The sequence below is a fragment of the Gobio gobio genome, assembly GCF_949357685.1.
Source record: "Gobio gobio genome assembly, chromosome: 12".
NCBI lineage: Eukaryota > Metazoa > Chordata > Actinopteri > Cypriniformes > Gobionidae > Gobio > Gobio gobio.
This window is the reverse complement of record NC_137105.1, coordinates 37,684,887-37,697,391: the sequence shown is the minus strand read 5'-3', so window position 1 is coordinate 37,697,391 and position 12,505 is coordinate 37,684,887. Positions and strand designations below refer to the sequence as shown.

Genomic DNA, 12,505 nt, shown 5'->3' with positions numbered 1-12,505 from the left:
GTAAATAAATGTATTTAACAGCTGTGGTGGTGGTTATGGCATATATCTCGTACTACCATCTGGCAGCATCCTTCCATTCCATACAGTAATCCGTTTTCAGAAAGTGTGATGATGGGTATATGAGTGTCATAAATGCGTCCAACCACTGGAAATCCTAAAGGAAATTAGAATTATTAGGTTACTTCTAGAGGATTATCAAGTGAACGTCAGGATCCTGTATAAAAGGACATGCCATTTTTGTCACTTAAAATGATAAAATGATGAAATATGAGCAATGAATGTTCCTGCAAATAATGCTTTTCTTACTTTGTATTATTGTCAAGTGTCAGATAATTTAATTTGTTTTAAGTAAACTTTGCTTACTTTAGATTTAGATTAAATTTATATATTTTTTATATTTATACTTGAAATACGACCAAAATACTCAGTAAGAAAAGCATTTGTGGCGTTTGAATGAATGAATAAAGTATTTAAACACTGCTGGTGCTTTAAAAATGGGGAGAAGAACGAAAGAAACTCTGGGTTTACAAAAGAAAACCTGCTTCTGACCAGGTTAGGTTCACAGAGTAAGTTACCCTGGTAACTGACTCTGAGTATAAGTTACCTCTCTTTCAGAAACGGGCTTGACTTACTCTGCTTTCTCGGGTTTGACATACCTCCCATTCTGAAACAGAAAACCCAGAGTTTCCCTTATTTCAGGGTTAACCTACTCAGAGTTTTCACTTAACCTCCTTTCTGAAACGGGCCCCTGATGCATGGAAATACTCCGTGCTTAGAGTAGCTATATTTGGGTTTTCTTAAACTTTTAGCACTTTAAATGTCCCAAGGAATACATTTTATATTATATGAAGGTCACATTAAAACGGTTGGAAACGTTACCATGCTTTCTTTTATTAAAATATTAAATTAAAATGATGACTGCAACAACTACTGCATAACTAATAACTATCATCTAGAGTTGATCATAACAAAATTATAGTACCCCTTCCAAACTCAGGCTTCTCCAACGATTGTTTTATTTATTTATTATTAAGTATTTAATAAAAGTAAAATGCTGCTATTAGGCCTATTTATGTGACGACTGACAAAAGACAATGACACGTTTCTCAGTTAAACAACAGCAACAACAAAAATGATTATTTTGTCTGAGAATTTGGCAGAGCACTTGTTATGATCGCAGTAGAGCACGATGATAAATAGATAATCACATTTTTTTTGTGTGGAACAAGATCACGATTCTGAACAGGGGTTCCCGAAACCTTCTTAAAGGCACAAAATATGTAAGATTTTTGGATTAAAATATCCACAAACCACTAGAACTTGTAAACTGTAGTGGAAATTCTCAATATCTGACTTCACTATACAGACAATTCAAAACAACTCCCAGTTGTTAATATAATACTACAGTAGCTATCTCGAGGTAATTCCCTTCTCGAATACTTCTAATACAATTCAATACTTCGAGGTAATTCCCCTCCCGAAGTAAGGTGACGGCGTCCCGTCGAGAAGCTACCTCAAACACACGAGCACACAGGTCTTTAGCATCTCACACCGTCCTTCTCAGGTGTACGCTGGTCTCTGCAGGATCCTTAACGTATTACAGCCTCACCCCGAGAACGGCTCTATAGTCTTCCAACACGATCACTGTCTCTGTTGTGATCTTTTGAGCATATATCTTTAGTAGGCTACTTCTATTCCTCAGCTGCGCAGCATACCTGACACGACTCCAAAGTTGCTCTTTGCTGAAATGAAGTTTTATTCACAGCCGGGAGATCACTGTTCACAACAACCATACGAGTCTCTTGAACTGAATGTCCATTTAAGTTTTTTGGTTTATAATGATCTAAGGTAGGTAATCTAAGGTAATTTGGGTAAGTCTACATGGTCTTTGACCTGAACATCCTTAGTCTGCGTTTGTCTGTAGTTTCATGTTAAACCCTTTTACCACTTCTGAGGCCATTATATAAAATATTTCTATCACTACTTACACCAAATGTTTCCAAGAACACCTAAATTAAGGTGACCAGATTTCTGAAATGGAAACTGGGGACAAATCCTATTTGAGTGGTCAAAATATCACTAAAATCTAATTTGTTATTATCTAGGCCAGTGGTTTTAAAAAAATGTAAGAGCGACCCTCTTTTTTTTGTTGTTGTTGTTGTTGTCGTGACCCATATACTAGGCCTACAACCAATTACATTCAAACAAGTCAAGACAAGCATAAGAAGACAATTGGCTATTTGACTATATTCTCCATTAAACCACTAGATGGCACAAAAATTCAGCTCAGCACTTTTCCACATAACAGCTTTTGATTATTGATGCATTTGCAAAGCAATGTTGATTCTGCACTAATTTGATAGCTAGGCCTATATATGGGATGCCAATTAACAGTCATATTTTTTTTCTTTCTTTTTGTTAATCTGTTAATTATTTAAGTCAAATATATTTCGCGTATTTATTCCTTTTATTTAGGCCTATATGCTGATTTTATGAAACAATTTATATTTTTAATGCCACTCCATTTTTTTTTAAATCATCCTGGCGACCCATTTTTTAAGTCTCAGGGTTTGAAAACCACTGATCTAGGCTATTAATTAAAAAACGGGGACAATATATTTTTGAATGTTTTTTTGTGGTTGTTGTTGTTGTTGTTGTTGTTGTGGGCTCCCTATATTGTTATTACCATTATTATTATGATTTAGTTTGATTATTACGATTTTTGGTCTGGTTTTAACGGAACACGCCGACTTTTTGGGACTTTACCTTATTCACCATATCCCCCAGAGTTAGATAAGTCCATACATACCATTCTCATCTCCGTGCGTGCAGTAACTCTGTCTGAAGCACCCACCACTAGCCTAGCTTAGCACAAAGACTGGAGGTAAATGGCTCCAGCTAGCCTACTGCTCAATAAGTGACAAAATAACACCAGGCGCTGTGCAATATCATTGGCAGCAAAGTTCCTTGATCATTACGCAGGAATGAGAGAATAGTTCGTAGCCATATCGGTCTAGAAAATCACAACTTTTAATTTTCTGTCGGTCTTAGTACACGGTGTAACACATCACAACATGTAAATAGGAAAGTGTTGGCGTTATTTTGTCACTTCTTGAGCAGTAGGCTACTTGGAGCCGTTTACCTCCAGTCTCCTCCAGGCTTAGGAGTCTATTTAAATTATTGTTGTGGGGAGTTTGGTCAAACTGGCAGCAATACAGCGAATAGTTGAGCTAAATCAAAGATGGCGCCGTGTGCAGAGTCATTTAGTGTATGTGTTTTTTAATCTGTGAAAACTTTAGTCCCCTGGCCAGTGCTGGGTAGTAATTATATGTAATCTGGATTATGTAATCAGATTCCAAATATTAAATACTTGTAATTAGATTATATTAATACTCATAAGCAGACAACAGTTACTTATCATTACATGATTATGTTATGCTCACAATGGCACAATACTACTAATAAAATTAAGTTCACACTTCTCAGTTGTCAGTTAATGGGCACATGTGTTGTGAACTTCTTTTTCCTCGTTTGAAGAAGAGACCAGGAGACGTTGGGGTATCTTTAAAGCAGACGTTACTCGTTTATTGAGAATTGTGTTGTTCTTCGGCTGAGGTTCCAAGTCTAACTAAAGGAGTTATAGATTGTATTTTATCTACATTTTAGGGGGAGGGATTATACAGCAGGGGAGGAGACACTCTGAACAATACAATGCAAATGTTGTATAGGTAAAAGGACACACCCTACATGTGTCACCTGTCCAGATTTAATCAGCATAACAGTGTCATTCAAATGCATAGATGCTAATCCAATCACTCAAGGGCTCCAAGAGCCATTAAAGACAAATGGTGCTCATTTTACTTACAATGAAGAGAACAGGAACTGGCAGGAAAGGAGTCTCTTGCTAGAGCCTCTGAAATCAGTAAAACAGGTCTGGAAGATTTGCATAGCAGACTAATTCATCTGATATCATCATTTTTACCTTAAATGCTAAATGCAATGTACTTTCTTAAATTTGTAATCCCACACATGACACACAGTTTACAAATAAAATACTTTTTTTTATTTGAATTATTTTTATTTTTCAATGATTTATTTAAAAATATGATTGAATAGCTTTTCATTAAACTCACGAACCCCCTGCAGTTCCATCATGAACCTCAGTTGTTGGTTAAATCGCATAAGGTAGACATTTGAAATCGCGTTCGTAGGGGCACTGCGGTACGAACGAAAAGGGTATTTTCACTGCACCCTTCTGTCTAGTGTCCAGTAAAGACTTTTTGAGGCCTTCCAGGAGGGGTGAGTAATGTCACATGTTCAGTCTGTTTTGCTTGTTTGATTTGTTCCTTTGTTCCGTTTCCCGCCACTCCTTTGTTACCATGGTCACTGTCATTATGAGTTCATTTAGTTCAGCTGTGTCTGTTTAATTATCTCGTTTGTGTTCACTATTTAAGTTGCAGTCTTTTCAGTTCTCATTTGTCTGGTATTGCGCGTGTGTGCATGCTGTCTTGCAGTTGGCTTTAGTTAGAGTTTGTTTAATAAACCTTGTTTCACTTTCATCATCCTCATGATACTTTTGGGCATGAGGTTGCAGGTTTTGAAATTATATAAAATATCGAGGGTTGGATTTAGCTTGCAATTTGGATTATTTTTATAAGATCCCATGAGTCCTGATAAATGCAATTTCAACCATTTCTGAAGTGCTTCTTTTATAAAGAACACCGCTTTCTCACATAACGCAGTGAAGTAACAGAGTGATTGTTATATAGAGTGAATAATCGATTCTCGAGCCATCAATATCAACCAATTCAGCACCACCTCCATGTTCAGCATCTGATAATGTCGCACATAAGGTATAGTTCGGAGAAGACGCCTAGGAAAGGTATACCTTTGCTAAAGGTATAGCTTTAGAGTCTTCGTAGCGCGCTACAGATAACTAAACAAAATAACGCAATTTACAAGAGGTTCTGAAAAAGATGTTAAAAGCTTAATTAATTTGAATGAATTCTTTTTAAAAATCAGTTTGAAAGAATAAATGAATGACTCGCTCATAAAGATTTCAATTGTTTCATTACTGGATGAATAAGCGTTTTTGAACGAATCTGTTGAATGAATGATTCAATGACAAACAAAAGCTGAGAACGAATGTACATTTCTCAAGGGAATGGAAACATTTTGAGAATCAGTGTATTTCTAGAGGGAACACAAAAGTTTTGAGAATTAATGTACATTTCTCAAGGGAATACAAAAGTTTTGAGAACGAATGTAAAATTCTCAAGGGAACGCAAACATTTTGCGAATGAATGCAAATTTTTCAGGCAACGTTAACAGTTTGAGAATTAATTTAAATTTCTCGAGGGCACGCAAAAGTTTTTTGAACAAATATAATTTTTTCAAGGGAACGCAAACATTTTGGGAACAAATGTACAATTCTCAGGGGACGCAAAAGTCTTGAAAACAAATGTAAATTTCTCGAGTGAACGCACAAGTTTTGAGTACGAATATACATTTCTCGAGGGAACACAACCGTTTTTAGAACAAATGAAAATTTTTCTAGGGATTGCAAATATTTTGGGAACAAATGTGAATTTCTCAGGGGAAGCTAAAGTTTTGAGAACAAATATACATTTCTCAAGGGAATACAAAAGTTTTGAGAATGAATGCAAATTTCTCAAGGGAATACAAAAGTTTTGAGAATGAATGTAAATTTCTCAAGGGAACGCAAAAGTATTGAAAACAAATGTAAATTTCTCGTGTGAATACAAAGGTTTTGAGAACGAACATACATTCTCGAGGGAACGCAAAAGTTTTGAGAAGTAATGTAAATTATTACTTTTCTAAAGTTCACTTAAGTGTGTTAAGAAACAGTTATGAAAGTACACTCTGTTTAAGTAGACTTAAGTGGCATTTTATTTGATTAATATAATTACATTGTTTTAAAAATACATTTTTAAGATTTGATTTTGCTACACAATTTAACCAGCCTTACTATTCTCAATATCAGCATATTTGAGTAAATGCATATGCTAACCAGACATGCTAACAACTGCAGCAGTTGTGATTCATCATTAAGACAATACTTTTTAACAACAAAAGAGTTTGATAATTGCATACAAAAATGCAAATAAAATCAATTTTACAATAAAATTAAATGTCCATTATACACAAACTGTGTTTCAAATGTTATGGCACTTATGATTCAGTATCAAGCATTTTATACTTTATAAGTAATGTCAAATATACATTTTTTATGATGTTGACTACAATTTACCCTAATTGAAGCACACTTGTTACGATGTTACATTTCATTTAAAGTATGTTAAGTTTGTGATGATATATATATATACATATATAATATGTAAACATATTACATGATCACTTTGTGGTCACTGGCAATGGTACAAAAGTCCTGATCTTGTCGAGGAGAGATGAAGGGTCTGCTATGAGTGTGTGCAGACTGGCCCTGCAGTAATACAGAGCAGACAGCAGCGCTGCAACAGACACTGAGAATATGAGTGAATGAGAGGAGCGCTGGGACTGTGGCTCTGGTGCACAGCGTGTTTTCAGGGGCTCTGTGACTCGATCCCACTGAGTCAGGATGGCCTGCCGTGCACCTTCCCACCGGCCTGGTCCGTGCAAGCGAAACTGGTACGGGGTGCAGGGCCCAAAGATGATGTTCAGAGCCAGTCTAGGGTCTGTCAGGAGAAGCTTCAGCATAGAAGGACGGACACCCACTTGTTTAGCCAACTCATCCATGTAGGGGATGTAGTCCACCTGGATGGTGTGTCTCTGAGCAGCCACATACCTGCGTGACAGTATGATTAAGAGCCATCAAGATACACTAAAATGACATTTTAACTGTAGAAATTGTGTAAATGCTGTGTTATATAGTCATGTGAGGTGAAGTGTGGAGAACCTTTGAGCCATTGCATTGTCCTTTGCTTTAATGTCCTTCATCATTGCACTCATTGAAGGCAGTTTGCAAAGTCCTAGTGAGCATATCACAGTTTGTTACGTACAAAAACACTGTGTACTTAATGTTCTGACATATTCATATATTACTTTAAAGTAAAACTAAAAGAGTAATCACATCCTGAAAAATACTATAAGTACTATGCCATCATACTGTAACTTTTCAAAACTTAAAACCAGCCCAAAAGGACCAAGACAAGACCAAAAAAAGAAAAGGTCATTGTCTAATAGTTAAAATCTGTGCTTAATTAAATGTCAGAGAGAAAATGCTCATGAAAAACTACACTACAACATTTTTTGGTGATAGAAATCTTGACCAATAGTATATGTAGACTTTGTTGTTCTGAATATGAACATATATTTCAAGAACAGCCCTTAATTGTCTGTGCAGAAGGTCAGCATCATGTTTGATACCTTTAAAAACACGTGTGGCCCAGCGTGCTTGCATCTCAGAGATGGGCATAATGGCTCCCCGAGGCTGGATCAGACCAATCACGGCTAAAGTTGGGCGCTCCAGTGCTGGGGGATACATGTATTTGTACAGGGATACCTTGTTCTTTGAGACAGGAATTACATGTGAAGACAGGAAGGGGAATGAGAAAGTGTAGCCTGTGGCAAACACCACCAGATCAATGTCATCCTCAACTGTGCCATCCTCAAAAACCACACTTGATCCACGAAACTCTAGCACATTCGGCTTGACCGAGACGGTACCAGAGAGGATCCGGTTTGGTAAATCATCATTGAGCATGGGATGTTGGCTGAAAAATCTGTGAAATAAACAAAAGACATTATATAGTACACTATGAAAAGGGTTAATTGCAGCAAAGACACTTTCATGGACCAAAGTCAGCAGTCTTGTTTCCTCCAGTGTTCAGAGTACCTGTGCGCAGGCTGCAGCCCATAGAGCTTGTGGTTGAACCGTTTATTGACTTTTTTCTCACCGACATTGTTGATAAATCCAACAGGCAACATTTGAATAAGCCAAGTACGCATTCTGTTATTAAACATATCTGATGGAACACCATTTTCTCCTACACGATTTAGTATCCAAGATCCCCTTCGGGTGCTCAAATAAACCTGGAATTAGGGAAGGTAAGTAAGGGAAACAATGTGGAATGCAGAGGCTTTAAGTATAATTATTCATATACTATAATTATTTATACTGTCGTTATGGCATATCACCTGTTTGGCCATTCTGCTCAGCTCTACAGCAATATCTCCTCCAGAGTTTCCAATGCCAATTACAACTACCCTCTTTCCTCGCCATTCTTCAGGGTTTTTGTATTCACGGCTGTGGAAGAATTTCCCCTTAAACGTGTCTATTCCTAAAGAGAGGATTAAAAAATGTTGCCACTATTGTATAGAAAGGATATCACTGTTTCAGTTACAGTTGCATCCGGAAAGTATTCAGTGTTTCACTTATATCCATATTGTGTTATGTTACAGCTTTATCCCTAAATGGATTAAATTAATTATTTTCCTCAAAATTCTACCAACAATACCCCATAATGGTACTGTAAAAAAAGTTTGTTTGAAATCTTTGCAAATTGATTACAAATAAAAAATTAAGAAAAAAACAATTCAAATGTACACCAATTACAGCCTCAAGTCTTTTTGAGTATGATGCTACAAACTTGGCACACATATTTTTGGGCAGTTTCTTCCATTCTTCTTTGCAGGATAATCAGGTTCAATCAGGTTCAAGTTTGGGCTCTGGCTGGGCCACTCAAGGACATTTACAGAGTTGTCCCGAAACCACTCCTTTGTTATCTTGGCTGTTTGCTCAGGGTCGATGTCCTGTTGGAAGAACCTTCGCCCCAGTCTGAGGTCCAGAGTGCTCTGGAGCAGGTTTTCATCAAGGATGTCTCTGTACATTGCTGCATTCATCTTTCCCATGATCCTGACTAGTCTCCCAGTTCCTGCCCCACAGCATGATGCTGCCACCACCATGCTTCACTGTAGGGATGGTACTGGCCAGGGAATGAGCAGTGCCTGGTTTCCTCCGCCAGCTCTAGGAAGAGTCCTTGTGGTGTCAAACTTCTTCCATTTACGGATGATGGGAGGCCACTGTGCTCAATGCTGCAGACATTTTTCTGTACCCTTCCCCAGATCTGTGCCTCGATTCCTTGGACTTCATGACTTGGTTTGTGCTCTGTGGGACCTTATATAGACAGGTGTGTGCCTTTCCAAATCATGTCCAATCAACTGAATTTACCACAGGTGGACTCCAAACAAGTTGTAGAAACATCTCAAGGATGATCAGTGGAAACAGGATGCTGTGAATACTTATGTACATGTGATTTTTTTTTGTTATTTTACTTTTAATGAATTTGCAAGGATTTCAAACCAACTTTTTTCACGTTGTCATTATGATGTATTGTTTGTAGAATTTTGAGGAAAATAATTAATTTAATCAATTTAGGAATAAGGCTGTAACAACAAAATGTGGAAAAAGTGAAGCGCTGTGAATACTTTCCGGATGCACTATATGTTATGTAATGCAATATATAACTTATCTATATAATTTATTAAGTCTGCCATTGCATTTACATTTTGTATATATTGTAAGCAATAAAATTAACTAATTAGTAAAATCATTTGACTTGTTATTGAATAATTTTAAAGCTTGTTGCATTCATTCCCAGTGAGTTGGCTATATCATTCCCATATGTGAGATACCGAGCGATTGTTTGAAAGAGAACATTAGGTTACTTGTGTAACCCGGGTTCTCTGAGAACAGATCCACTGTGATTGTCCGTCCTTCGGACAGGCGTGGTGTAATTGGTGCAAGGGGGCGTTCCCATATGTGATTGTTTGAAAGAGAACCTTGTAAACGCATTAAACAATATTGCTGCCTGAGATTCTGTTAATGATACAACAGTTGTACAAGAGCTGTGATAAGACCTAATTACTCTTGTTCAACTAAGGTTTACTATAAGTGTCCTAGTTTGGCTTTTATTGACTTTGTTGTTGCACTTTGCACATGGACTGTGTTTGCTTAGCCATCACATGTACTGCACCTGGAAAGTCCTTTAGAGGGAGATGAGGGTGACAGTGGTGACCGGTGCAGACCATCACAGCATCAAACACCTGCTTCTCTCTACGGCCATCCTTGGACTCGGTCTCCACATCCCACTGACCAGAGTGAGGGAAATCTGGCCTTGGAGTAGCATGAAGGACTTTAGTCTAAGAAACACAAAACATGAATAATAGAGAATCTCTAAAACCCCAAAAACCTAAGATAAATATGAGGTACAGAATATTTCTATAAAACTTCACATTCAAGCTTTTCAGGCCAGACCTGGAAACGGATGTGCCGTTTGAGCTGGAAGTGATCGGCGTACATGCGGAAGTAGTCCATGATGAGGGAGTTGTGCATGTAGTTTGGGAAGTGGGCAGGGATGGGGAAATCACTGAAACTCATCATCTCCTTTGAAGTGTTGATAATCAATGAGTGGTAAATGCTAGCACGATCTGGGTCTGGATTTTCCTAAGAAGGAAAGACAAAAAACAAACTGCATAAGCTTCTTGTTTATTTATGGTCTGCAATGAACAGTGCCTCAGGGTTCAGTTCTTGGCCCCCTTCTTTTTTACTTCAGTGAGCCCAATCAAATAGACATATCTCACCTTAAACCTCCATAGACCTCCAATGTCATCACTGGTCTCAAAACACACTGGCTCCAGGCCTTCATCCAGGCAACATTTGATGCAGGTCAGCCCAGAGGTTCCTCCTCCGATCACAGCAACACGTTTAGCCATGCTGATCCACAACTGTCAAATTTAAAGGAATAATTCACCCAAAAAAAGAAAGAAATGTCATCAATTATGCACACACACTTGAAACCTCATGATTTAACTATCTTCTAGAGATTTTTGGCATTTACCAAAACATGAAACTATCCACCAGTGTAGAAATGAGTTTTGAAACATATTTGTGTCATGCTAAATTTAATGTCATAGCCAGCTTTTTATTTATTCATAATACACAAAATTAAATTTTACACCTGTTTGACATAATTTTACATTTATAATTTGTGAAAGTTTTTTATATATATTAAATATATATATATATATATACATACAGTGAGGAAAATAAGTATTTGAACACCCTGCTATTTTGCAAGTTCTCCCACCTCCCACTTAGAAATCATGGAGGGGTCTGAAATTGTCATCGTAGGTGCATGTCCACTATGAGAGACATAATCTAAAAAAAAATAATCCAGAAATCACAATGTATGATTTTTTAACTATTTATTTGCATGATACAGCTGCAAATAAGTATTTGAACACCTGTCTATCAGCTAGAATTCTGACCCTCAAAGACCTGTTAGTCTGCCTTTAAAATGTCCACCTCCACTCCATTTATTATCCTAAACTAGATGCACCTGTTTGAGGTCGTTAGGTGCATAAAGACACCTGTCCACCCCATACAATCAGTAAGAATCCAACTACTAACATGGCCAAGACCAAAGAGCTGTCCAAAGACACTAGAGACAAAATTGTACACCTCCACAAGGCTGGAAAGGGCTACGGGGAAATTGCCAAGCAGCTTGGTGAAAAAAGGTCCACTGTTGGAGCAATCATTAGAAAATGGAACTCTGACAGGATATATATATAGAGTTCAGATGCAAAAGCCTCTAAGTGCCATCTGAAATTTTCTTCTAGAATTATCATTTTTATAAACCTTGTATATTTAAGTTAAATAATTTCACTTGAGCAAATTTATATAAAAAAATAACACACACACATCGCCCCAGTTAACTTACACATAAATTGTAAAGTTATGACAAATACTGATGAATAAACAGTATAAGGTAAGGCTATTTAATAGTAGTCCTAAACTATTTTTGTTCAAACAATAAAGTTACTAAGTTGGTATCAGCCACCACAGTCATTTTAAAATATACAAAATAACACAAAGTGAAAAAAGTGGCATTTTGGGAATTATGGAAATAACAGTTAACATGCCTAAATACACAATACTTAAATGAACTGTTAATGAAATATATGGAACTTAACTGCTCCTGATGAATAGAATGAACACCATACCTGGCTGCATGCAAATCCTTCCCAGCTAATACGAAGTACAAGTTACGTAATTTATTTAGCCTGACAAGCCAAACCCACATCAAGATGTTGGGTCTGGGAACACACCATTGGCAGGGCTCAATCCGAGGGGCGGGATAAACAGTTGTCTTTCAAATTCCCTCTGCACTGCATGCAATAGCGCTACAACCAACCACTACTAGCTACTAGCAACCCTAGCAACTTTCAAAAAGCACCTAGCAACAAATTTAGCTATTTTTAAAATTGATTTGGCAACATTTAGTGCCTCAAACAATAAAAGGGCACATATTTTCATCTAAAGTACACAAAAAGAGGAAACCTTAGAACAGCTAGCCAGCCAATCAGCACATCAGCCTGAAGAGAGCCAGAGAAAGATGCCTAACAATACACACATCAAATGTGAATTAAGTTGCTATAGCTGCAATTGTTCAATAATAATTGTTCATTTATGACACCGCAAGTT

The 12,505-nt window shown here is 37.2% G+C and overlaps 1 protein-coding gene across 1 annotated transcript; it reads right to left on the bottom strand.

The window, feature by feature from the left end:
- Positions 1-5,889: 5,889 nt before the first annotated feature.
- Positions 5,890-12,045, bottom strand: LOC307135043 (flavin-containing monooxygenase 5-like). The gene is made up of 9 exons (XM_079831196.1): positions 12,025-12,045; positions 10,603-10,746; positions 10,277-10,465; positions 9,996-10,161; positions 8,158-8,300; positions 7,856-8,052; positions 7,387-7,742; positions 6,917-6,989; positions 5,890-6,805 (listed from the first exon to the last, which is right to left on the bottom strand). The coding sequence occupies exons 2-9, from the start codon at positions 10,732-10,734 to the stop codon at positions 6,376-6,378; spliced, it is 1,686 nt and encodes a 561-aa protein (XP_079687322.1). The 5' UTR covers positions 10,735-10,746; positions 12,025-12,045; the 3' UTR covers positions 5,890-6,375.
- Positions 12,046-12,505: the final 460 nt, after the last annotated feature.